We start from the raw sequence: 24,110 nt of genomic DNA, 5'->3' as shown, positions 1-24,110 counted from the left end.
GTGGGAGCCGGCTTGGGGGGGAGGGGGGGAATGGCAGCAGAAGAGCCCAGAGGACCCGACTGAGGCAAGTTGACACCTGCCTCGGGATCCAGCCCGGGGGGTTTGTGCAGCTGTGTGGCCTGGGCCCCTGAAAGGAGAACTGGATGGGGGCCAGTCCTGAAGGGGGGCTGCTAAGGGAGGTGAGCTCTCCTTGAGCTGTCAAAGGAAGGGGAAGGAGGTAGAGAGAGGTTAGAGCCAGTGGTGATTAAAAATGGGAGGAGGGGGGAGCCGAGGCAGGCTTAGAGCAGAAAGCAGGTCACCCCTGCTGAGGGATCACTGCCCACCCAAGCCCGAGCCCACCCCCTGCCAACAAGCAGAGAAGTTGTTCATCTGATGAGCAGAGCCTTCCCCAAGAGCTGGAAAGGGCAGGAGCAGAGCTGATGGAGCTGGGGAGCACGGGGAAGGGGGCAGTGTCCCAGCAGGAGGAAAAATCACTAAGGGTTTCCCTGTCACTCTACGAGGCCCCTTGAGCCCCCATCTTCCCTTCTCTGGAATCGGTTTCCTTACGTGTACAATGAGATGGTTCCCAAGATACCTTGTCCTTCTGGAGCCCCACAACCCCATAAATGCTCCTGACCTGAGGCCCAAGACCCACTGGCCCCCTCCTAGTGCCTGGGACTGAACTAGCCTCGAACTCTGCACTCCCCCCCCCCCCCCTGCCTGCCGGAAGACACCTGGGGGCTATTTCCTGGCCCAGTCTCCATCGCCCTTATGTCAAGAACTAAAAGAACATTTCTAAGCCCCCTCTCAGAAGGGACTTGCTCTGGCTAAATTCCCCTGCTGTGTGGGCATGTGAGAAGAGAAGGGAGAAGGGAGACAAGAGGAGGGGAAAGGAGTGGAGACAGGGGAGGAGAGGAGGAGGAGGGAAGAGGAGGGGAGAGAAGAGGAAAGGAATGAAGGGGTGGGGGGGAGAGGAGAGGAGAAGGGAGGAAGGAGGGGAGAGAAGAGGAAAGGAGTGAAAGGAGGAAGGAGAAGAAAGGAGTGCAAGGAGGGGGAGAAGAGACCCTCCTAGAAGTTGGGGGGAGAATCAGACTTCCAGATCCAAAAGAGACTTTAAAAAATAAGTGCCTTGGTTTCCCCGAGCCAGGAGTCAAGAAGGCCTTGCCAAAGCGAAGCAGCCCATCAGAATCGTTGCTCAGACTTCCTGCTGCCTAGCGGGACCCCGCCAAGGGTGCAGGGGGTCAGTACATGAGAAGGAAAGGCTGGAAGCCGCCATCCTTCTTGGAAGGGGCTGCCACATCCGAGGAGGAAGTGGGTGATCCTCCCAGAAGGAAGCCGGGTAACACTGGGCCCGGGAGATAAATGCTCCCCCCAGAGGCAGACCATGATTAGGACTCTCTGCCTCCGAGCCCCACTTTGGTAAGCCCCCTCAGGGAGTGAGGATCCATCTGCCTCCCTGCCACCCTGGAGGCCCTGATCAGGACCATGGGCTCCTCCCTCCCTCCCCTACTCTTACTTGGTGAGTCCCAGGAAAGCGTGAGAGGGTCTGGCTGGAGAAGGGGATCTCCTGGGGGACAGAGTGGAAAATGGGGGGGGCAGACTGACTGGGGAGGGGGCTGGGAGACCTGAGGCTGGACAGGAAAGTGAGGGGACAGATCTAGTCCTGGCTGCCCAGCCCACTGTGCCCTCCTGAACAAGTCATTGCCCTGCCCTGAACATCAGTTTCCCCCTCTGTGAAATAGGGGGTCAGACTCCATGATCTTAAGGTTCCTTCCAGCAAATATTTGGTGACTCTTGGAGGCCCAGAGAAGGCCAGGATTCAGACCCCGGGGACATCTCGGCTCCCCCGGGAGGGAAATGTCTGCCTCTCATCAGCTCTTCTCCCCTAGGCCTGGGTCTGAACCTGGGGATCAAAACACAAGGAGGTGAGTCTCCCCCAGCCCTTCTCCCTTGGTCGGCACAGACAGGCGGCCCAGAGCGGGTGCTGGGGGAGGGGGAGCAGGGGGAGCCGCGGGCCTGGAGCTCAGGATGCAAAATCTCTTCCAGAATTTCTCTCCAAACCCATTCTCTGGGCAAAGCCCAGCTCCATGGTGGCCTGGGGGGCAGACGTGATCCTGTGGTGCCAGGGGCCCCCTAGAGTTGACATGTACCGCCTGGAGCGACTGGGCTCCTCCAGGGACTATAGGGACCAGCCTGGCCTTCCGGGGCCCACAGCTCAGGCTCGCTTCCCCTTGGGGAGCGCATCGGCCACCATTGCCGGCAGGTACAGATGCTCCTACAGCAACGGGAGCCGCTGGTCACAGCCCAGCACCCAGCTGGAGCTGGTGGTGACAGGTGAGGGAGACCCCAGGAGACCGGCTAGCGCTGAAGCCTGGGAGCCCAGAAGCGGGAGCCCCGGCTCAGGGAGCAAGATCAGGGGTGGGGGAAGGAAGAGGGACTGAGCCTTGGGGTGAGAGCACTCAGGGGCATATGGGCACAGACCACAGACACCGAATAAATGCGCGCAGCTCACCAGAGAGGGGGGGTCCTGTACAAATGCGCGCAGCTCACCCGGAGGGGGGGCTCCCGTACAAATGCGCACAACTCCCCAGGACCAGGGGGCTCCCCTGTAACACCCCGTCTCCTCTTTCCCAGACTTGTATGACAAACCCTTCTTCTCCATCCTGCCCAGCGCCGAGGTATCTTCTGGGGAGAGCGTCACGTTCTCCTGCAGCTCCAAACATGGCTTTAACACGTTTGCCTTGGCCAAGGAGGGCAGAGCGGGCATCTGGAAGACCCAGGAAGGGAAGTCTCCCGTCCACTTCCCCGTCCCTGCGGTGACCGCTGACCACGGAGGCACCTACAAGTGCTATGCATTTGACAGTCAGTTCCCCTACCTGTGGACGGCCCCCAGTGAGCCGCTGGAGCTCCGGGTCAAAGGTGCGGGATGCCCAGCCAGCGCCCCCAGCCCTCTCCCACCAGGCCTAGGGCCCCCAGCTGTGCTCTCCAGGGCCCCTCCTCTTCAGGGGTTGGAGCACAGAAGGCCCCTGCTTCCCAAGGGAGCCTGAGGCAGGGGTCAGAGGCAGGGGTCCTCGAGAGGGAGCACCTGGAGGAGGAGCATCTCTGCCCAAGCTAGTCCTTCCCGGCTCAGTCCTCGGTGGCTCGGGAGCAGACATGAGTTGAATTGATTGAACTGAGACTGAGCCAAGCTGAGGGCAGAGACTCGGTGCTTCCAGAAGCTGGGGGGGGCAGGGGGAGGAGAAGTGGGGGGAGAAAGAGCCCTGGCTTTGGAACCTGCCGCTGAAAGTGGGGGCTGGGCTAGCTTCCGCCAGCCTGTGCGCTCTGAGGGAGAAGGAAAAGAGGGGACTTGGGACAACACCTTTTACTTCCTCTATTCCCAGGACCCCCTCCAACCCCTTCCCCAACAAAGTCAGACATTCGGGCTGGTGAGTAAGGCCGTCTCCGGGCTCCTGGGCAAAGGCTCCCCATGGAGCGCATCCGTGCCCCCAGCTCCCACTGGGGGCCCCCACCTTTTCTCGGCTGTCCTCCCTGGGGGCAGGGGTGGGGGCAAGTAACAGTGTGGCGGAGGGGAAAGGGCCCTGGCTTTGGAACCTGCCGCTGAAAGTGGGGGCTGGGCTAGCTTCCACCAGCCTGTGCTCTCTGAGGGAGAAGGAAAGGAGGGGACACTAGCCAATAACTGTTACTTCCTCTATTCCCAGGACCCCCTCGCGCCCCTTCCCCAACAAAGTCAGATGCTCGGGCTGGTGAGTAAGACTGTCTCCGGGCTCCTGGGCAAAGGCTCCCCACAGCGGGCATCTGTGCCTGCAAAGGGTCCCCATGGAGGGCATCTGTGCCCCCAGCTCCCACTGGGGGGCCCCACCTTTTCTCGGCTGTCCTCCCTGGGGCAGGGGCAGGGTTCAAGTAGCAGCGTGGCAGAGGGGAAAGGGCCCTGGCTTGGGAACCAGTGTTGGGTGTGAACTGGGGCTCTGCCACTTGCCAGCTGAGGGTTTGCTGGCACCTCCCTTAATTCTCTGGCACATCTGTAAGATGGGGGCTGGGTTAGCTTCCACCAGCCTGGGCTCTCTGAGGGAGAAGGAAAGGAGGGGACACCAGCCAATAACTGTTACTTCCTCCATTCCCAGGACGCCCTCGCGCCCCTTCCCCAACAAAGTCAGATGCTCGGGCTGGTGAGTAAGGCCATTTCCAGGCTCCTGGGCAAAGGCTCCCCATGACGGGCATCTGCACCCACAAAGGCTCCCCATGGAGGCTCCCACTGGGGGCCCCGCCTTTTCTCAGGTGTCCTCCCTGGGGCAGGGCTGGGGCGTCCCCAAGGAGAAGGATGGTGGTCCCTGAGGGAAGCACCCTGAGGCACGGCTGTCAGGACAGGGTGTCCAGCTTGGCAGCCTTCCTCTGTCCAGGCTAATAAATAAGGGGCTTGGAGTCCGGGCCCTCTAAGAGCCCTCCAAACGGAAGCCCCAGGCTCCCTCTGCTAAAGGCAAGAACGAAGCAGAGCACCCGCAGGTAGAAGAGGGCTTGGGGCAGACACAGGGGGGTTGCCTTTCTCTCCATCCTTTTCTCCCCATTTCCAGGCGCTCTCACACCCCCCCACGTTCCCACAAAGGAGGTGGACATCTCAGCAGGTGAGCGGCCAGACCTCCCAGCTCCGGGAGGGGGCAGGGAGGCACCGCCACACTTCCCTGGCCTTGCCTCCCTTCTGAGCCAGTGTCCTGCCCCCCCCCACCCCCCCCATCCAGGGACTGGCAGGAGCAAGTCCTGGGGGCTGAGGCTGGTTTCCAGGGCAGACCCCCCCCTGCTGCCTCAGTGTGCCCAGGGTCTCAGGGGTAAAGGGAGGACCTGCCAGAGATCCCACCTGAGGAGAGCACCCAGTTTGGAGGCGGCCTGGAGCCTTCTGCCCCCAGCCCATAACGGCCTTATCTCGGCAGGTCCCGGCCCCCAAGATTACACGGCATCCAACCTCGCGCGCTTGGGCCTGGCCGCGCTGGTGGTGACGGCGCTGGGGGGGCTTCTGGCCGAAGCCTGGCTGGCCTGGCGGGGGGGGTCCCACGGGCTCCCGGGCCGCTTTTCCAGGCCCCAGACCCAGCAGCCCCACAGGTGAAGGGGCTGCCTCCAAGCGATCCCGGACCCTGCAGCTGAGCAGGAGACTGGTCTGGGGGGGGGGGGGGCAGGGGCGAGCAGTCGGGGGTCTCAGCTGTAGCCTCAGCTTCATAAAATCTGGCGTGTGTTGCTGAGCCCCGGCGTCCGTCTGTCCGTTTGCGTCTGGGTCAGAGGCCTCCTCAAAGACCGGCTGGGGACGGCTATCCCAGCCCCAGAAGCACCGAGCCGGGTCCTCAGGGAGCCTCCCCCTAACCCTCCCGTGGAGCTTCCCAGCCAGGGCCTACTCCGATGCGCACCCATTTCACAGATGGGAGCCTTGCGAGAGGGGAAGGGATTACCCAAATAGTGGACACGCTGCAGGGCTAGGCTCCTGTCTGAGGAATCCCCCCTGGCCCCAGGCAACCCCCCCCCCCCAGCCTCTTCCTCTTGGGTCCACCAGAAGCCAACTCTGCCAAGGCCCATCCCGCCCGGGCCGCACTGCCCCCTCTCACTGTCTCGTCAGCCGGGACCCGGGCGGGAGCTCTTCCTCCTTCCCTTCCTCTCCCCTCCCCCGGCCAGCACCCCGAGGAGGAGACCGGTGAGCCGCCCCATTAACTGTCAGGCTGGAACGGCAGCCATCCTGCCCAGAGGAGGGACAGGGCTCAGCCCTGCCTGACAAGTGAGCAAAGTGAGGCTGCCCGGGAGGTGGCCAGGAAGGACCAAGCGTGGCTCCCATCGTTCCTGGGCCAGGCCCCGGCACCCGATGGGCCTCCGGTCACCGTGGGAGGCTGGGCCTGGCTGCTCTGCTCCGTGAAACGGGGTTGGGTAAGCCCCTGTACTGTGGGCCTGGGGCTCCAGGAAAGGGCAGCAGCCAGGCCTCAGGTCCCAGGATGCTCCGGGGCTTTCTTCTTGGCCAGATAGAGGAGGAACTAAAGAGGCCAGACGCTGAGGCCAGGGTCTGACTGGTGTGTCCTGGGGGTCCGAGCCCGGGGCCTGCCTCCCTCCCTCCCTCTGGTGTTCCTGGGGGGGAGGGAGTCCCGGACAGGGCTGCCCTCCAGCCCAACGTTCTCTCCCATGCCCCCAAGCCCCGCCACAGACACAGAAAGGGAGAGCCAGGACAAAAGGACGAGGGAAGAGTTGACAGCGTTTTGAGCTGGGGAGGCCTCCCTTTGGGAAGGAGGACACTGAGCTTGGGAAAAGGGGGAGTGAGCTGGCTGGGGATCCAGAGAGAGTGAGGGGCAGAGCTGGGAGCACCTCCCGGCTGGGGAGGGCAGGCAGGGCTGGTACTCAGAGAAGCCCCTCGGGATGGGAGGGACCCCCGGGAGGATGGTGATGGGAGCGCAGGGATCTGGGGGCGCCCTGCGCCTCTCATTCTCTGGGGTTCCCGGGAGGGCAGGCGCGGGCCAGGCAGAGGCAGGGGGGAGGCCTGGGCTCCCGGCCTTGGCAGGACCCTCAGGCTCCTCTTCCTCCCACTCCATCCTGTCTCTTGCACCCATCCCCCACCAGCCGAATCTGGAAGCCATTACTCTTCCCCAGCCGGGCTCCAGGAAATTCCAGGCCGGGAAGCGGAGCGGTGGGGGCACAGGGGGAGGGGCAGGTCCAAGGGCTCCCAGGCGTCTCCTGCAGCGGCCCAAAGCCGCCTCCGGCTCCCGCGCCCCGGGAGAAATTCCCGCCTCCCCTCTCGGGCCCTTATCCCTAATCTGAGGCCGGTCCGGCACCCGGGGGGAATTCCCGGTCAGCTGGCCCTTTAAATCCCAGAGCCAAACTTTTGGGGCTGACAGAGGGAGGGATGGGGAGGAGGGGCCAGGGACTTAACCCTCCCCAGCCCGCGAGGGGCCAGATTGGGCGTCGGCTCCGGATCCTCGGGCTCCCGCTCCGCTCTCCGTCTCGGCCATGGCCCCCTCCACCTGGGGCTGACCGCTGGCCAGGTAGGGCGGGAGTGTCTGGGTCCCCAGGGGGTGGCGGCTGGTAGGCCGGACACCGGGCTCCCCGACGGAGCGAGGGCTGGGGGCTCGGACGCCCGGGTCCCTGAGGCCCCTCCTGGCTCTCCCCTCGCCAGGTAGAAGGAGGGGGTGCTCGAGGAGGAGTGGTCGGACTCCAGGGGCGCAGCCCCGGCGGAGTGGCGCTGGCCAGGACTGAGGACGCGCCCGGGGCCAAGGATCCCCCTGAAGAGTAAGGGGGACAGCGGGGTGGGTGGACCCAGCCCCTGGGCAAAGAAGCCACGTGGGCGGCCGCGGGTGGGGGTGGAGGGAGAGACGGGACGCCGCCGAGGGCCGGGCGCACCCTGGGCCGCCCCCCCCCCCCCCCAGCCCTCTCCTGGAACTGGAGAACCAGTCCTGCGGGATCCAGGTGGGTGTGATTTCCGCCTGGGAGGGACCGCGATGTTTGCAGGGGGAGGGGTAAGCCAGGGACACGTGGAGGTGAGCCAGCTGGAGGGAGTAGCCAGGCTGGGCCAGCCAGAGCCAGAGGGAACGGCCTCGGAGCCGGGCTCCCCGGGGGGCCGCTCGCTTCTCCCCCGGGGCGGGGAGCCCGGGAGGACTCTGGGTAGCCTGGCCCCGAGAGGGGCGGGAATAGCGGGGAAGCCGCTTCTCCGCCCCCTCCCCGGCTCCCAGGGCTGAGCCGCGCTCTCCTCTCCCGGCAGATGCCCATCCTGAAGCAGCTGGGCCCGGCCGTGCCCAAAAAGCGCCTGGACCGAGATGCCATCTCGGCGCCGCTGGGGGACTTTCGGCACACCATGCACGTGGGCCGCGGGGGCGACGCCTTTGGGGACACATCCTTCCTGAGCCGCCACGGCGGCGGGGGCGGGGGTCCCGGCCCCTCCCCGGGCCCCTCCCCCGGCCCGTCCCCCGCTCCCTCGGCCGCCCCGTCCCCGGCGCGCCCCGCCCTGCCACCCCCCACCGCTCCCCAGCCCCCGCGGCCCTCGGAGGGCGCGGCCGAGTCCCGGCCGGCCGCGGGAGACCCCTTCCTGTCCTTTCACCTGGATCTGGGGCCGTCCCTCCTAGAGGAGGTGCTGGGCGTGATGGATCGAGGGGGGGCCCTGGCGGATGCAGGGGCCGCCTCGGGTGCCCCCAACGGTGGGCTGCTGCCCTCCCGGCGGGGCTTCGGCTCTGACGAGGACCTGGATGAAGTCATCGGGCTGTAGAGGGGCCCGCCGGGAGCCGCTTCTCTTCCAGACCCCAAGCCGTGGCCCAGCCTCGCCCCACAAGTTTTTATACGACGCCCCCTGTATAGCGCCCTCCCCCTCCCCCTCCCTGCCCCGCCAACGCTCCCGCCCCCCCAAATCTTTATATATAAATAGCATTTATTTCGGCTGCTTTGGCGTCGGTGTTTCTGCGGGCCCCCGGGACGCTGGGGCGGGAGAGGGCGCTCGGGGGTTCTTGGGGCCTCGGTTTCTCTCCCAGGTCCTTCCTTGCCGGGCCCGTGGCGAGGCTAACGGTCCCCGTGTCCCTATGGGCAGGGCTTTGGGGCCCGCCCTTCTCGGAGCCACACCTCCGCCCTTTCGGCCGCGACGGGTAACCCCCGCCCCTCCCCCCGCGGAGAAGGACCGAGCCCCTTTAAGAGCCTCACCCCGGCACAGACGCCGGAGGGGCGTGACCGGCGAGGCCGGAAGAGCCGGGGACACCGGGGGCCCGGGAGCGAGCCCTGGGCGCGGCGGCGGCATGGAGGAAGGGGGGGCCCCGGAGCCCGTCTGCCGCTTCTACCTGGAGGGGCGCTGCCACTTCGGGGCCCGCTGCCGGCTCCCCCACCCCGGCGCCGAAGCCCGGGCTGAGCCTCGGCCCGGGCCGGCCTCGAGCCCCGAGGGCAAGAAGCCCTCCATGAAGACGGCCCAGGCGGTGATCGACCGCATCCGCTGGGACCCGCACCTGGACCCCGCCGACTTCTCCGTGGGCTACCTGGACCGCTTCCGCGGCGTGCAGGAAGAGCCCTTCGCCGCCTTCTGCTGGGACGAGGAGCTGGCTGCGCTGGGCCCCGGGGTGCTGGCCGTGCCCCAGCACCGCATCCGCTACTTCCGACACCGCGGCCGCCTCGTGTGGGACCGCGCCTCCCGCACCGACCTCGTCTTCGGCTCGGCCGCGGGCCGCGGGACCACCATCCTGGACGGGCTCGCCGCGGCCGGCGGCCCCGGAGCCGGAGAAGAGGACGGCGGACCAGGGTCTGAAGCCAAAGGCCGGGGAGAGGGCGGGCCCGGAGCCCCGGAAGAGGACGGCGGGCCTGGGACGGAGCCCCTCGGGCCGAGCGGCCGCTCCGACAGCGGGGGAGGGGCCGCCGAGGGCCTCCGCCCCACGCATTTCGTAGCCCTCCCGATAACGGACCCGCAGCTGCGGGCGGCAGCAGTCGGGGCCCAGGCCGGCCTGGCCGGGGCCGTGAGTCCCCGGGCCCTGCACCTGACCTTGGTCCTGCTGCGCCTCGCAGGCCCCGGGGAGGTGGCCGCGGCCGCGGGGGCCCTGAGACAACTGGTCCGGGGCCCCGGCTTCCCCTGCCCCAGGACACTCCACTTCCGGGACCTGGCGTGCCTGGGCCACAGACTCATCTACTCGCTCCCGAGCCCGGGCCTCGAGGGCTTGGCCCGCACCCTGGCCCAGTCCCTGGAGGCCGAGGGGCTCCAGGTCCTGGAACCCGCAGGCCAGGAGCTCGGCCCCCACCTCACTTTGGCCAAACTGCCTCGGGGGAGCCCGGGCCGCTTGTCGCTACCCGAGGCCCGGGGGGACGCCGAGCTGGGCAGCCAGGTGGTGGAAGAGCTCCAGCTGTGCTCCGTGGGAGGGGCGCAGGGGCCCGAAGGGGGCTCCTCTATATTAGCCCAGGTGCCCCTGGCGCCCTCCACCCTGCCAGGGGCTCTCCACTAGCCGCGGGAGGCCGCGCCAAAGGCACCCTCCCGCCTCCTCAGTGGCAGTGGGGGCCGAGCCCTCCAACCCCAAGCAGCACCCCTTGATGGGAGCACCCCAAGGCGGGGGAAAGAGGGGACAAACAGGCAAAACAAAAAGCCAACCACGTCCAGGATTTAGTTCATTCTCTCTCTTTCTCTCTTCTTTTTTTTTTTCTTTAATTAACTTTCTCTTATTTTTTTTTTTTTTTCCCAAACCGTGCTCAGCACTCCTTGGTTGCAGGGAAGGGGGGAGGGAGGGAGGAAGGAGGGTAGGGAGGGATGGTGGGAAGGGGGGGGGGGGGTCGGAAGAAACAGGAACATCTGGAAAGGAGAGGCAGCCTGACAGTCCAGCTGTTTTCGATCTCATTGCACATTATTGAGTTACATGGTAGAAAAGGGAGGGGGAGAAGGGGGGTAAAAAGAAAGAGGGGGAGAAAATAATTTAAAAAATAAAATATCAAAGGAAGAAATGATGCGACCTGGTGACCCATGGAGGCAAGAAGGGGGAGGAAAGGAGGGATGACCTTTTTACCTGTGCAGAACCAGAAGGGGGAGGGGGACAGAGGGGAGGGGAAAGAAATCAAAACAGACACTGGGAAGGGAGGAAAAGGGGGGAGGGGGTAAGACATGGAGACAACTTAATACAACTTGAGATGCATCAGACTTGTGGTCCCGGCAGCTCCCACGGCGGCGGCGGCGGTGTCTTGGCATTCGGGGTGACGTCCTCTTGGCTACAGCAGCATTTCAGGGCGGGGGGGTGCAGGTGTACAGTCCGAAGCAACTTCCCCCCCAGCCCCAGACAAGATGAAGCCCCCCCCTTCAGGGGAAAGGGCGGCAAGAGTCTCTTCAAGGTGGAGGGTGAGAGCAGGGTGGATGGGGGGAGGGTCGTTACCCCCCAGAGCTGGCTGAAGGTACCCCCTCTTCCTTCTTCCCCCCAGCCCCCTCCTGCGTGGGGGGGCATGGGGCACCGGCCGGGCGCCTGGGACGAGCTCAGGAGAGAAAGAGAGAAAACACTGAGAGAGTGTTAGTGGGGGGGCGAGATCAGGGCAGACAGACCTACAGACCCCCGGCCCACCACCCACTATCCAAACCCTCCCCACTTCCCACCCGAGGCCCACTCAAGAAAATAAAAACGTAGAAAAATTCTCTGTACAAAATCCCTGGGGTTTCAAAGGCAGGGAGAGGGGAGGCAAAGGCTCCGGCCCCGCCTCTCCCATATGTACATCCCAGTCTGTGGCTCAAAGAAACCAGTTTAAACCAGTAAACGCTGATTGAGGTGGGGGGCAGGGGTGGCGAGAGACCTCCACCAGCCCCGTCTTGTCCTTCCTAAATCCCTGCTGGCCCTGGCAGGCGACCGGGCCCTGGCCCCAGCCCCAACCCGCCCCCTGCAGGCGCTCAGAAGGTGGGCAGCTGCGCCACGCTGAGCCGGCAGTCGATGCTGGTGTTGTCGGGCCCCATGTAGCCTAGGCCCAAGGGGGCCAGAAAGGCTCGGCAGGCGGCCTCGCCCTCGAAGGCCAGCTCCCCCTGCACGAAGGAGACGGGCAGCGCCGGGCGGAAGCTATGGAGACAAGAGGAGACATGGATGAAGGGTGGGGGGAAGACACGGGGCCCAGGGACCCCATGGAAATCGGTACTATCCCCAACCCCTCCCTCCCGGTCCCAGCTGAGGGACCCAATGCGTCCAGGGCCAGGATCGTAGGCCCAGAGGAGGCTCCCTGGGACGCCCTCCCCCCCAGAGCACTTCGAGCCGGGGAGAGGAGAAAAGCTCCATGGGCCACCGGCTCCCATGACCCCCTCCCCCACCCCGCCCCGCCCCACTTACCTGTGCAGGGAGGTAGGGAAAAGTGAGGGGGAAAGACAAGAACAGAGATGAGGAACCAGGAGTCTGAGGCTCCCGGCCCTCAGAAAGGGGAGCACAGCTCTGGCTGTGGAGCTGGGAGGCAGGACACAGAGGGAGGGGGAGAGGCTCCCGACAGAGCAGCAGCAGGAGAGAGCAGAAGGAAGCCCCAGGCTCAGGAACGTGCGGGATACGGACACACGCGCGCACACCGGCCACAAGCAGTCACCCATCCAGAGGACACAATGCACACACTCACGGGGGAAGCGACAGATCGAGGGGCCCCCCACTGGAGACCCCAAGTGCGGCTCCATCTGGGAAAGGCCTCTGCCCGCCTGCCTGCTCCAGTCTTGGGGCTCTCTGGGCTGCCAGGCCCCACAGTCTAGGGCTTAACAGTCAGAAAACCTGGGCTCAAATCTACATTCAGCCCCATTAGGGGCCCCTCCCATCTCATCAATAATAAGGATGTCAGGCCAGACTTTCCTGGGAGCCCTACAATTCACACTCGGGCCTTGCTGAAGGTCTTCTGAAGGAAGTGACCTTGGCCAAGAGGCATGATTTCACCTTCCGGCCCGATTCTGACCCAGTGCTCCTTGGGCGCAAGCTGGAGTTGGAAAGAACTTTCCAAGTACATCTACAGCCTGAGAACAGGAGGAGCCTGGCCAGGGGCTTGCAGGAGGCACTGGGCCCACCAACAGAAGGGCTCTCTCTCCAGACTGAGAAGCTGGGAGGGAGCACAAACCGTCCCAGAGCCTGAGACTCCCCAAGGATAGTCACAAGTTAAGAGAAAGGAGCAGTTCTGATTACTAGCCAAATGCCCACCTAAGTGGGGAAGCGCACACAGAAGACACCCAACATCCCCAACCCTCACTAGCACGAGGACCTTGACCAGAGAAGCTGCCCTCGTCCCCAGCAGACAGACCGGCTAATGGGGCAGTATCAGCTACGAGAAGAGACTGCTGGAAGAAAAATCAGGATTCAGAGCCACACACTACAGAGGAAGACACTTCCTCAGTGCAGGCTTGGGGGCCAGGACCTGCTCCTGAGCCCCATGGGCCACTCAGGTGTGGGGAGCTTCCCAACACCTCCAACAAAGCTCATACAAAGTCTAAAATGCTGCGGGGGGGACTGGCCGAGATGGTCTGAAGGGACACTTGGAGACTCGAGACAGATCAGCCTATAACAAGATAAAAGTCTAAACATGTTCATGATTTAGAGCTAAAAGGTGACACTAAAGGCAAATTAGAGCAAGAGATCGTCTACATCTTTGGAGAAAGGAGGAATTTACGACCAAACAATAGAAAGCATTATGACACGCAAAACAGACAACTTTGATTATAGTACACCTAAAAGTTTTTGCACACACAAAACCGATGCAGCCAAGACTAAAGGAGAAGCAAAAAACTGGGCAACACTTTTTACGGTGTTTCTGATGATGTCCTTATTTCTAAAATATAGAGAGAAATGAGTCAAATTTGGAATATAAGTGTTTTTCCTATGTGATAAATGGTCAAAAGAAATGAAAAATTTCATGACATTAAAGCCTTGTGGTCATGTGAAAAAATGCTCTAAAATCATTATTAGAGAAATACAACTCTTGAGGTATCTCTCGTACCTCTCGGATTAGCTAAGATGACAAGAAATTTTGATAAGTGTTGACAGAGAGGTGGGAAAACTGGAACACTAACGCACCGGTGGAGTTGTGAACTGATCCAACCCTTCTGGAGAACATTTTGCCCCCAAAAGCTGTAAAACTATACATACCCTTTGATCCAACAGTCTCACTACCAGTTCCCAGAGATTACAGAAGATGGAAAAAGAAAAAAGTTTCTAACAGCCCTTTTTGTGGGGGTAAAGAATTGGAAGAAGAAGGGATGCCCCCTCAGTCGGGGAATGGCTGAACAAGTTGTGGTATATAAATGTAATGAAATACTATTGTTCTGTAAGAAATGATGAGCAGGCAGGTTTCAGAAAGGCCTGGAAAGATTCACATGAACTGATGAGCAAAGAAACATGAAGAACCAGAAAAACATTGTAAACAGTGACAAGATCATTCGATGGCCCACTGAGACAGATTTGGCTCTTCTCAGTAATGCTCCAAGGCGAATGCAAGAGACTTGAAGGGGTGGGGAGAAATGCTTTCCACAACCAGAGAGAGAAGTATGGAGACTGAATGTAGAGAAAAGTCTAATATTTGCATTTTTTTTTTTTCCTTTCTCATGGTTTTTCTCTTTAGTTCTGATTTTTCCCCCCAATGCGACAATATAGAAATGTTTAAAATGAGTGTAACTGTATAACTTCTATCAGCTTGCTCGCTGTCTTGGGGAGGGAGAAGAAAAGGAAGGAGAAAAAACGTGCAACTCAAAAGCTTATAAAAATGAAAGTCGAAAACTATCTTGTCTTGTAATTGGAAAAATAAAATACTACTGAATTAAAAAAAGAAATCTGTGCAGATGACCAGGGACTTCCACAGGAAAGATCCTCCTACGTCCATGTGTATTAAGGCCTCAAGCAAGTGAAGGTCTCTTTACTGTGCTGCAGACATAGGGGCCTGAACTCCTAAGTCTCTGCTGTTTCCCCTAGGTATTTAGTCAAAGTGTACAGAGCAGCAGGCTAGGATCCCAAAAAGAACCGAGTTCCAATCCATCTTCAAATGCTAGCTGCACAACCCTGAGCAAGCCATCTCTGCCTCAGTTTCTCCATGCGTAGAATGAGGAAAACAGTAGCCTCAAGATTAAGAGAGTCAAATGTGATAAAACTGAAGTCTTTAGCATAGCGTCCGGCACATAGTAGGTACTTAGTAAGTTTCCTTCCTAGAATTTTTAAATAAAACTAGGACTAAGAAGTAGAAACTCCGCCGAGGCCCAAGGGCTATAGTTGAGTAAGCCCTGGTTCTAACAAACTAAATGCAAAAAATCAAAGGCCGCAGAAGACACAAGAGCAAGTGCCTTCAGACCAATAGGAAATCACAGGCTAAGACATGAGCTCAGCATGTGCCGAGGGAGACAATGATGAGAGACAGACAAGACAAGCAATGGGGAGACCACTCGGCAGCTGTCGTGGAGAGGAGGATCAAGAATGGATGGAAGGAGATCGGGCTCATTAATATGAAAAGAGAGAGGGAGAATATGAGAGACAGAGACACACACACAGAGACAGACAGAAGCATGGAAGGGGCTGAGCTTCTGGGCTCTGCCAAGGGCAGAGAGCCACCTGCTTAAGAGGCCGTTCCCAGCCAGGAGAGGGATGCCCGAGTGTCCTCAAGACCAAGTCCCGTGACCCACAGGAACACTACCCTTTTGGGGGCTGCCGAGTCAAGAGCTGGATGAGCCCAGGGTCACGGTGAACGCCGGGAGCACTGGCAGGCTGAAGAAGGCGCAAGAGCCAGCAGCCCAAGCAGCTTTCCCCCAAAAAGATCTGGTCTCACCGACTTTCCCTTTGCTCCTAAGCTAGTCCATCAGGGAAACTGCCTCTAGCTTACCTAGACTTTAACTGAGTATTTAACAACTGACGGGGAAAAAAGGTGCAAGTTAGCCGAGTTGGGCCAATGAGGAGACCCCCTGGCTGCCAAGTGTCTGGAGCCAAAGCTGAGGCGTGAGCGGGTGGCGGCCTCAAAGCACCCAGAGCTTCACCTCAAGGAGCTTCAAGACCAGCTAGTTCAATCATTGTGTTTGGGCTGTTTTTGACAGTTGAGGAAACTGAGGCCCAGGGAGCTTTAATAAGTGGCCCAAGGTCACAGCCACAGGCAACTGTCTGAGGTGGAATTTGAACCCAAGCCCTCTGAGGTGTGCCCCAGGCTGCCCACCTCTAGGAAAGTCCCAGGGACTGAGTGTTGCTCAATAATCGCACCAACGGCTTTGAAAAGAGACCGTGGAGACCCCAAGGGCAAGGTCCAGTACGCAAGGCGATCTGGAGTGCTGGTCACCTCCCTGGGGGTACTGTACCCCATAAGCAGCCTGGGGCACGACACCCAGCCACAAGAAGCACATGGGAGCACTCCTGGAAGCCACACTAGAGGGAAGGGGGCTGGGAGTGCAGCAGAGCAGGCTGTGAGGCCTCCTGGGCTTGTCCAGGAACGAGGGCTCAGGAGGGGGGCCTGGGAGCGACGGGCTGCCCGAGGCTGAAGGGCAGGCTACGGCAGTGAACGAAGCAGCATTGCCGGCTTGAGGGGATATCGGAAAAGGGTCCCCTCTCGGGTCTGGGCCGAACTAGATGGCTCCCGAGGATCTCCCGGGAGTTGTTCTGAGGCTCCCGGGGTGCCTTGGGCTGGGGGATCTCCTCACATGACTCAGCCTAGGGACTGCTCAAGGGCACTTTTAAAGTGACTCGGAAACGGTGCGGGGCAGAAACAAACGGAGGCTTCGGGAGGAATGAGAAGAAAGAGTCGGGGGGCTGGGAGGAAGAGGGGAGACAAAAGGACAAAAATGGGAGATGCCCAGGAGCCGGGGGAGGACGGAGAAGGGGCCAGGAGACAAGAGAAAGCGCAGAGTGACAGGGAGAGCAGCGGGGCCCGCCCCTGAGGAGCAGACACATGGAGAGCAGGCCGAGGGGAGGGGCAGGCACAGGAATGAGCACGTGGGGGGACTGGGCGGCCCTCACATACGTTTTGATCATGGCCTTGAGAGCAGCCTTCCGTTCCCTATCAGCAAACTTGTCCACAAGGTAGCCTGACATGCAGGGCGCATTTCGGTAGAGCTGGAAGAAACGGTGGTAGTTGCCCAGAGCCCAGGCCGCCCGCAGTGCCAGGGCATGTGCGACACAGGGGTCTGCCTTCAGCTCTCGAGTCAGGTAAGCCAGCTCTGTGGTGATGTCTGGGGAAGAGCAGAGGGAGTGAGTGGCGCCTCTCAAGCAGCCGCCCTGCCCCGCCAGCACCTCCCCCCTGCTCACCCCCCGAGTTCTTGGTGAAGATGTAGTAGAGAATGCGGTAGGCGGTGAACTCCCCAACGTTGCCCGGCAGGTTTTCCGCATACAGAGACTTGAGCTGCGTCTGGCACTGGTTAAACTCCTCGTGGTCGCCCTGAGGGGGACAAGGGCAGATGAGGCTCCGGCAATCACGAGGGACCAAGAGTGCTTCCAGGGAGGGAGGGCAGGAGGGGGCAGAGGGCGCTGCTGGAGAGGGAGGGAGGAAGGGGTTCCGGCCTGCTCACCTTCTCTAGGGCGATACGCGCGTGGGTCTCATACACCTCCACTGTGAACTCAGTTCGGACACCTTGGACCTGAAGGAGGAGGGGAAGCTGAGAGTCGACCCCAGCCCTGGCCCCCCCCTCCCTCCCTGCTGCCCGGGCCTGGGCCCCAGGACTCACAGTCAGGTCCTGGCGGATGGACTTCATCTGCTCACAGGCGAAGGCGTAATCCTGCTTCTCCTTCCAGTGAGACTTCACCATGGACAGCGACTTCTTCAGGACCTAAAAGGCCAGAGATGCTGCTGAGCCCAAGCCTGGGGACAAGACTGCAGGGAGGACGGCCCTCCCCCCCCCCGGGTTCCCACGGGACACTCACAGCCACAGGCCTCACGGTGGAGGGGTCTGGCGCACAGGTTAACCGCAGGTAGTGTTTGGTGATGTCCGGGCAGGTGCCCACAATCTTGAGTTCGTTCCAGTCAGGGTCAGCGCTGCCGCTATCCAGGCTGCCCATCTGCAGCACCAAAGGCTCCAGGCGCAGGCGCCGGGAATGCCCGTGCTGGAACCGTGCTGCCCGTTTCTGTTTCTTCAACTCCCGCTCGGGGTCCTCACACTCCATGGCGGCCGCTGGCTTCTTGCGGCTGCGCTTGGCAGGGATGAGGTCGTGCCTGTACGAGAGGACGGCATTAAACGCGTCCCAGCCGGTCGCCAGACAAAGGTGCTGGGGATGGAGAGGAAGCTCCCGGGGAAGATGGAGGGGGATGCCCCCCCCTTTCCCATCCTTGCCTCTTCCTCCCCTAGGTGAGATCTCACCTCTTCCCCCGCTGCATTCTCCCTCGCCCCCGGTCCATGTGAGCGCCTCGGCCGCCCCGGCCTTTCGGTGGTGGGTTTCTTCGCCCCCCTGGGTGACACTCGCTGCCCGAGTAGGAACTATCAGAGTCTGAATGTGAGTCACTACAGGGAAACGCAGGGGAGGGAGGGAGAAAACAAGAGGATTCAGCCCAAGCCCGGGGCTTCTTGTCAGCCGGCCCCCTTCCCGGCGGCCCATGGGCCCAGGGCTCCCTCCTGATGCCCTTCCCGTTACCTGCGGCGGAAATGACGGGAAGGGGAGCGGGAGGAAGACCGAGAGCGTGAGTCTGTGCTTGAAGAGGAACTGTTATCCTTCATGAACACGTTCCGATTCCCAAATTTGGTGGCAAAGGTGCTGCCGCGCCCCCGGCCGGCACTCCCGGTGCCACCTGCCCCCCGCTGGGGCTGCGTCCCCCCGCCCCGAGGTGTCCCCCCCGCTCCTCGGACGGGGTGAAGGATGGATGAGGCTTCCCACCGCTTCTTCTTGGGGCTCTCTGTCACAGCGTCCCGGCTCAGCCTGAAGGGAAAGGACAACAGTCCCTTAGCCCTGGATTGTGGCTCTCCGAGGAGAGTCGGCCAACAACCAGGAGCACCGCCCCCTGGGGACCAGCCTGGGCCCAGTCCCGTGGGAGCCTGCCCCACTCTGCTGCCGAGGGAGTCCCGCAGCCTCGGCCTCTCCCCCCGCCTCACCCCGGCAGCGGCTCTCGGCTCCAGTCGATGGTGTAGGCCGAGCCGTCCTGGAGCCGGGCCTGCAGGACCTCCTTGAGAAGCTTTTCCGTCCGGTCCTTGTCCTCTTCAGACTCACAGGCGGTGAAGCAGCGCTGGACGTACTCCTTCATGTCTTGGGGCCAGTCCTCGGGCTTCCCCGATAAGTTCCGGTTTGGGGGCATGCCGCTGGAGGGGAGGCGGGGACAAAGACACGTCAAGGAGATTCGGTGGGCCCTGACCCTTGCCCACTCCCAGAAGGGGCCGGGCCCAGGCTTGGGGGGGAAGGGGGAGTCACCTGTGGCTCTGGGACTTCTCTGCATTGGCCTGGGCCCCGAAGCTGCCGTGTTGTCCCTCAGCACCAGAGTTAAAGTTCTGGCTGGTGACCACGAAGGGCCGTTTCTGGATGTTGAACTTGACGCTGGCTGCTCCTGGGGCTTCTGGGAAAGGTAGAAAACAGAACCCTAAGGGTCGAGGTCACGTGCCTCCAAGGGGAGGAGAGGGGAGAGCAGAAAGAATGCCCCATTAGACTATAGACCATCACTGGTTTATACAGGAAGGAGGCAATACCCAGTGGAGACCCAGGGGCGGCCTCAGGGCATCCAAATGGCTCAGCTCTTGCTCCTTCTCCTTTCACGAACTCCCTGACAACAAAAGCTGTGCTTAGGCCTTCCCCCCGAGGCTCCCACAGGCAGATGCTGCCCGTTCCCATAACCACCGTGCTACGACCCGATCGGGCCGTCTAAGCCCAGACTGGCTGAGAAGGAGCCAGACACTCACGTTTCATGCGGTTCCACAGCTGCTGTCCTTTCTTGGGCTTGGGAGGCTCGGAGTAACCGTGCTGCCCGTAGGCCTGATTGGTGACCGGGCTGGCTTGGCCATGCTGGGCCGGGGAGGCCCCAGGCTGAGCCCCACTCCCCAGCGCGTGCCCTGCATGTTGAGGGGGTGGGGGTGGCTGAGGGGGCTGGGCTGCTGGTAACTGCTGAGGAGGGGTTGGATAAGACATCGTTTCTTCCATGCCAGGAACTGGAGGCTAGCAAGGTAAGAAACACGGTTACCACGGGGAGGACCTAAAGAGCCGAGGCCCCGATCTAAACCAGACATCAAACTTAACCCGCAACTCATGAGGGTGGCCTGGAAACCTCTGAGGAGACACACAGCAGAAAGCCAAATAGCTTGGTTTCTAGGTTAACATGTGACCCACAGATCTGCTTCCGTTTGATGCCACTGTTGCAAATGTTTGGCTTGAGTGAGGGCTGGGGCAGAGCAAGGAGTATTTGGGGACCCTGCTGGCAGCCTGGTGAAGACCTGGGACTCCTCTCAGAAGGTTGCTGGGTCTGTGTTTTTTAAAGTCCTTGACGAACAAAAATGCTACATTCGCACAGTAAATTTTAAAAAACGTGCCCCCTTTTTTGCCCCTCCAATTCAGAATCGCCAAAAGTCTCTCCATAGATAAGAACCCCTGCTACTGACAGCGGGATTGAAAAGTGAGGGGAGAGTCAAAGGAAGGCAACAGCCGGATTCATAAATCACAGCAGGAAGGGGCCATAGAGACCCCCACCCTGCCACCGGACAGCTGAGAACACCCAGGCCAGAGCCAGGAAAGGCAACAACAGAGACGTACAGAGCCAGGTGTCTTTATCTACAACGCCAATCAATGGAGCGACTCCAGATTTGCACAAGTTCTCCTCCCAATGTACCCTGGGTTAGTGCAGAGAATTCTGATCTTATCAATAATGAAATCCCAGTCCGTAGTAGCTTGCTCAGTCCCACAGCCAACTTTAGAGGCCGTCCAGCCCACAATGGGGAAACAGGGAGAGGAAAAGGCCTCAAATGGTCACCCCACGGGCCCTGATGGCCCTGCAGGAGCCTTAGCTCTCAGACTATTGAGATCTCCTGAGCCCAATAAAATCCAAATCCCCCCTACCGAGAAAAATGAGCCACAGGGGTCGCCAATCAGAGAGGAAGGCACGAGCCCGGTGGTTCTTACCTGGGTGAGGCCTCCCTGGTGCTGCCCGGGGGTGGCCGCCTGCTGTGGGGCTGCTGTGGCATAGGTGGTGGTCAGGCTGTACTGGCCTGGGGAGCCGTAGCTTTGGTACATGTTCTAGGAGACAGGTCAGGGGTCAGTTGGGGGCAGCCCGGGCAGGTTCCAGCCCCCCACCCCAATCCGGGCTCCCGCACTCACCATGGGGTAATAGTAGTTGTAGGGATAGGTGTAGTTGTACTGCTGGTACCACTGGTAGTACTGCTGCTGCTGGAGTGCCGCTGCGTCGGCCTGGGCCACGTACTGAAGGGACACAGGGGGGAGGGGGCAGGGCACAGAGTGAGGGACAGACCCCCCCCCCCAGCTCCCACACACACTTGGGGAAAGGAGGGGAGGGGCCGAGAACGACCCGCCCCAGCCTCGGGGCTTCAGAGACAAGGTGGGGGCGGGTGCCCCTCCCCCCCACAGCCCCCTGGGGGCCCGGGCCTCACCTGGGCAGTGGCCACCTGCCCGTTGCTGCTGGCCTTGGCCGAGCTGCCCGTGGCGCTGGCTTTGCTGATGCTGGCCAGGGCCTGGCGAGCCTTCTCCCACTCGGGATTCTCGTGCATCGGCGCGTCCATGCTGCTCTCCCGGGCCGGCCCGCTGCCCAGGCTGTACTGGGCTGCCCTGCGGACACAGGACATGACCTCATAGACTCATGGAACTCCGGGGCGGGGGAACCCGGCGCCCGGGCCAGGGGGCACCAAGCTGGGCCAGGGCGGGCCCAGTGACCCCTCCCTCTTCCGGGCCCCGCCCATGCGCGGCCCTTTCCCGGCCCCCAGGGAGGTGCGGCCGCCGGTCCCCCCCCCCCCGCCCACTCACCACTCGGCACCGCGCTGGTCCCCCACGTTGGCGGCCATCCGGACCTGGGGCTGGGCGCGGGGGGCCCGGGACCGCGGGCCCCTGCTCACTGCGGGGAGAGGCCGGAGGTGAGGAGGGGGCGCGGAGGGTGGGAAGGCGGAGGTCCCCCCGGCCCGCCCACACTAAGGCCGGGAGGCAGGGCTGTAGTTCTGGAGGCGATGGGCCGGCGGGCCGCCACCCCGCCTCTGCGCCTGCGCACCGGAGCCAGGCTTGCTTTTCCCCCCTCCCCCCGCACCGTCCCCGCCACGGGCGCGCGCCTCCAGACCTCGGGGTCTAAACTGCCCGGAGAGGGCGGAGGCCGCGCATGCGCAACGTCCCCACCGAGACCCAAACGCCCGAGAGGTGGGGATCGCGCATGCGCGGTGGCGCCGCCACCCCGCCGTTGAGGTGCGCGTCTGGGCCGTTGGCCCGGGGCCGCGAGGGCGGACGGGGTCTCGAGCCCCGGCGGAACCCTGTAGACGCACGGAAGCGCCGCCGGGGGACCCCCACTCTCGCACCCTGCGCCCGCCGCCCGGCCCGGCCCAGCCCAAGATGGCGGCACCAAAGGCTTCCTCACCTGACGGCGGCTTCTTCCTCCGGCTATGAATCCAACGCGCGAGACACGGCAGCAGAGGAGGAAGGGACGTGGCGAGGGGGCGCACGCGCACAACGTCAGCACGCCGTCGCGCGCCCCGCCCCGTGGCCATCGCAAGGGCCAATGGGACATTCCGAACCAGGACTGCTCCCAAAGGCTCCCCTCCCCCGTCCGAAGCTTTAAAGGACTCGGAATGACGACGAGAAGGACCAATGAGAAGAGAGGCAGTGATCTCACTCTTCCCGCCTTCTACGGGCCCATTCTGATAGGCCCTCCTTTCCCGGAGGCCCAGAAGGGGAGGAAGGTTCGGCCAAAGAGAGCTAGAGAGGCCTCAACGGGCCCGCCCCCAGGGTAAGCCACACCCCCATTGAATCGGGCCGAAAGAATAGGCGTGGCGCTGAGATTTTAGCCGGAAGAGAGGGAGTGAAGGAAGGCGGAAGAGTGCAGAGGAGGGAGGACGGGGAGAGCGGGGAGAGCAGGGAGGCGCTCCGCGTCTGCACCCGAGCTCAGGGGGTGTTGGCACCGAGCAGACCCGGGCATGGGGAGGGGGGGCTCGGACAGAGGAGACCCGGCCGGGGGGGGGAGGGGCGGGGCACTGACAGGAGACACGGGGAGGGGAGGGGGGCACAGAGACCCAGGCCCCTGACCTAGGCACTAAAATGGCAGAGAGGGGGAGGGGCCGCAGGCCGGGACCTGGGCTCTGAGCTGGCACAGAAAGGGGCAGAGAGAGGTGAGCGCATCAAATCCCTCGCCTTCTCTGCAAACTCCAGAGAGAAAGGGCACCTGCCGCCCTGGGTCAGCTCTGGAACCGTGCGACCTTGGACGCCGGCAGAATCGCTGAGGCAGCATCAGTAATTGTTCAGAGCAGCTTATTAAAGGGATCGTTCGTGATGTCCGGAAGAAGCCCCCACCGGCCGTCCCATGCACGGCCCCCGCCGCCCCCCTGAGCGTCCGCAGGGAAATCGCAGCTGCGCTCGTCCTTTTCTAGATTGTTGGCAAAGCCAACCCGAGGCCACCAGGGGGCGCAGTAGGCCCAGCCCTGGACTCGAACTCCCAATGGAAATCCAGCCTCAGATGGACCCCACCGTGAGACCCGGCAGATCAGTTTCCTCATCCGTAAAATGGGGATATCGCTAGAACCCACCTCAAAATATCTCCGGTGCTTAGCACAGTTCCTAGCGCAGGACCGGTGCTTCATTGTTTTCCTTCCCTTCTTGCCTGTGTTATTCTTGTAGAAAAGCTGGAGACGGAGAGGCTGGACCACAATCCAGTTCAGTTTGGCCTGGTGGTGACTAACCCCAAAGCCAGTCCTCCCTGGCTTCTTGTCAGCTAGCAAGAGGCTCTCCCTCGACGTGCTCCAGGGAGGGCACCCAACCCTCCAGCTCCCATCTGGGGCTTTTTCACTCCCTCCTCCCCGTGCTGGATCCTCTCCCTGCCTTCCTTCAAGAAGCAGTGCCCCGCTCTGCAGAAGTCCGCTCCTGCGGCCCTCCCCCTCCCTTCCCCTGTGAGGTTACGTTTGTATCATGTAGCTAGGTAGCATTTGCATGGCTCTCTTCCTTAGGACGCGTTCTCCCAGAGGTCAGGGTCTGTTGCCTTTTTATCCACAGGGTGCGCTGCCCAATCTGGTGTTTAGTCAGTGCCCGTTAACTGAATCTAGGCCTGCATGGTGTCCTTATTAAACCTGAAGGTCCTGCAGAATGGTGCGGAAAAGCGACTTGGTCCTCCAGGGATCAGACAGACAAGTCCCGCTGCATAACCAAATTCACAGCCGCTTTTAAACAACATTACCAAAGAATTGGAAAAGTGGACCCCTGCTCAGTTGGGAAATGATTTATATCATTTAGAAACTGCTAAGTGAGTGACCCTGCAACAGTGTCTGATGATATTACCTAGAGGAAGTCCCAAGTCTGAGTAACTGAAAAACTAATTGTGATTCCAGAGAACAGACAACTCAGACCTCCCCGTTCTGAACCAAGAGGGCAGAAGGTTTCACCCATGGTCAGATGCGGTCACTGTGTCAGTTGTTTTATTTGGATATTTTTTCATTGCAAAGCGTAGTTTAACGAGGATGGGGAAGAGATAACAGTTTGTGTTATCTCCAAAAACGACTGTGATATAAAAACAAAGGTCTCCAATTAAACTTGTAACATAAAAAGAAAATTGTGGAGACAAGATTCTACAAAATTTTGACATGCCTGAACGCTAGACAAAATCTGATAAGGTGA

The 24,110-nt window shown here is 61.5% G+C and overlaps 4 protein-coding genes across 9 annotated transcripts; 3 read left to right on the top strand and 1 right to left on the bottom strand.

Annotated features, from left to right (window-relative positions):
* Positions 1-1,407: 1,407 nt before the first annotated feature.
* On the top strand, positions 1,408-5,152 carry LOC105750216 (platelet glycoprotein VI). Of its 3 annotated transcripts, XM_031963484.1 has the most exons (9): positions 1,408-1,498; positions 1,869-1,904; positions 2,026-2,313; positions 2,614-2,898; positions 3,360-3,404; positions 3,678-3,722; positions 4,101-4,145; positions 4,548-4,598; positions 4,902-5,151. In XM_031963484.1, exons 1-9 carry the CDS (start codon positions 1,465-1,467, stop codon positions 5,072-5,074), a joined length of 1,002 nt encoding a protein of 333 aa, XP_031819344.1. In that variant the 5' UTR covers positions 1,408-1,464; the 3' UTR covers positions 5,075-5,151. The 3 variants fall into 3 exon arrangements, with proteins under 3 accessions (XP_031819344.1, XP_031819346.1, XP_031819345.1); XM_031963486.1 differs by lacking the exon at positions 2,026-2,313 and having other exon boundaries at positions 4,902-5,152; XM_031963485.1 differs by lacking the exon at positions 4,101-4,145 and having other exon boundaries at positions 4,902-5,152.
* Positions 5,153-6,911: 1,759 nt separating this feature from the next.
* Positions 6,912-8,404, top strand: CDC42EP5 (CDC42 effector protein 5). 3 transcript variants are annotated; one of them, XM_031963488.1, is made up of 2 exons: positions 6,912-6,980; positions 7,694-8,404. In XM_031963488.1, the coding sequence occupies exon 2, from the start codon at positions 7,694-7,696 to the stop codon at positions 8,192-8,194; it is 501 nt and encodes a 166-aa protein (XP_031819348.1). In that variant the 5' UTR covers positions 6,912-6,980; the 3' UTR covers positions 8,195-8,404. The 3 variants fall into 3 exon arrangements, with proteins under 3 accessions (XP_031819348.1, XP_031819347.1, XP_031819350.1); XM_031963487.1 differs by lacking the exon at positions 6,912-6,980 and adding an exon at positions 7,135-7,224 and having other exon boundaries at positions 7,694-8,399; XM_031963490.1 differs by lacking the exon at positions 6,912-6,980 and adding an exon at positions 7,345-7,401.
* Positions 8,405-8,496: 92 nt separating this feature from the next.
* On the top strand, positions 8,497-10,108 carry LENG9 (leukocyte receptor cluster member 9). The gene has a single exon (XM_012545818.3). The coding sequence runs from the start codon at positions 8,502-8,504 to the stop codon at positions 9,894-9,896; it is 1,395 nt and encodes a 464-aa protein (XP_012401272.3). The 5' UTR covers positions 8,497-8,501; the 3' UTR covers positions 9,897-10,108.
* A 258-nt stretch (positions 10,109-10,366) lies between these two features.
* On the bottom strand, positions 10,367-22,085 carry LENG8 (leukocyte receptor cluster member 8). 2 transcript variants are annotated; one of them, XM_031963480.1, is made up of 16 exons: positions 21,868-22,085; positions 21,273-21,360; positions 20,903-21,077; positions 20,613-20,714; positions 20,418-20,531; positions 19,208-19,460; positions 18,726-18,867; positions 18,413-18,616; positions 17,958-18,239; positions 17,687-17,827; positions 17,253-17,541; positions 17,057-17,158; positions 16,901-16,969; positions 16,641-16,770; positions 16,357-16,564; positions 10,367-11,474 (listed from the first exon to the last, which is right to left on the bottom strand). In XM_031963480.1, exons 1-16 carry the CDS (start codon positions 21,995-21,997, stop codon positions 11,312-11,314), a joined length of 2,592 nt encoding a protein of 863 aa, XP_031819340.1. In that variant the 5' UTR covers positions 21,998-22,085; the 3' UTR covers positions 10,367-11,311. The 2 variants fall into 2 exon arrangements, with proteins under 2 accessions (XP_031819340.1, XP_031819339.1); XM_031963479.1 differs by having other exon boundaries at positions 11,384-16,564.
* Between the last annotated feature and the right edge of the window lie 2,025 nt (positions 22,086-24,110).

Source organism: Sarcophilus harrisii, chromosome 3 (assembly GCF_902635505.1).
Source record: "Sarcophilus harrisii chromosome 3, mSarHar1.11, whole genome shotgun sequence".
Lineage (NCBI taxonomy): Eukaryota > Metazoa > Chordata > Mammalia > Dasyuromorphia > Dasyuridae > Sarcophilus > Sarcophilus harrisii.
This window is presented reverse-complemented; position numbering and strand designations above follow the sequence as displayed.

Coding starts and splice junctions, on each gene's coding strand:
- LOC105750216 (XM_031963484.1), top strand. CDS start 1,465: ATGGGCTCCTCCCTCCCTCCCCTACTCTTACTTG. Junction 1,499..1,868: donor CCCTCCCCTACTCTTACTTG/GTGAGTCCCAGG, acceptor CTTCTCCCCTAG/GCCTGGGTCTGAACCTGGGG. Junction 1,905..2,025: donor GGGGATCAAAACACAAGGAG/GTGAGTCTCCCC, acceptor AATCTCTTCCAG/AATTTCTCTCCAAACCCATT.
- CDC42EP5 (XM_031963488.1), top strand. CDS start 7,694: ATGCCCATCCTGAAGCAGCTGGGCCCGGCCGTGCCCAAAAAGCGCCTG.
- LENG9 (XM_012545818.3), top strand. CDS start 8,502: ATGGGCAGGGCTTTGGGGCCCGCCCTTCTCGGAGCCACACCTCCGCCC.
- LENG8 (XM_031963479.1), bottom strand. CDS start 21,997: ATGGCCACGGGGCGGGGCGCGCGACGGCGTGCTGACGTTGTGCGCGTG. Junction 20,532..20,612: donor ACAACTACTATTACCCCATG/GTGAGTGCGGGA, acceptor CCTGTCTCCTAG/AACATGTACCAAAGCTACGG. Junction 17,828..17,957: donor TCCCGTCATTTCCGCCGCAG/GTAACGGGAAGG, acceptor GTTTCCCTGTAG/TGACTCACATTCAGACTCTG.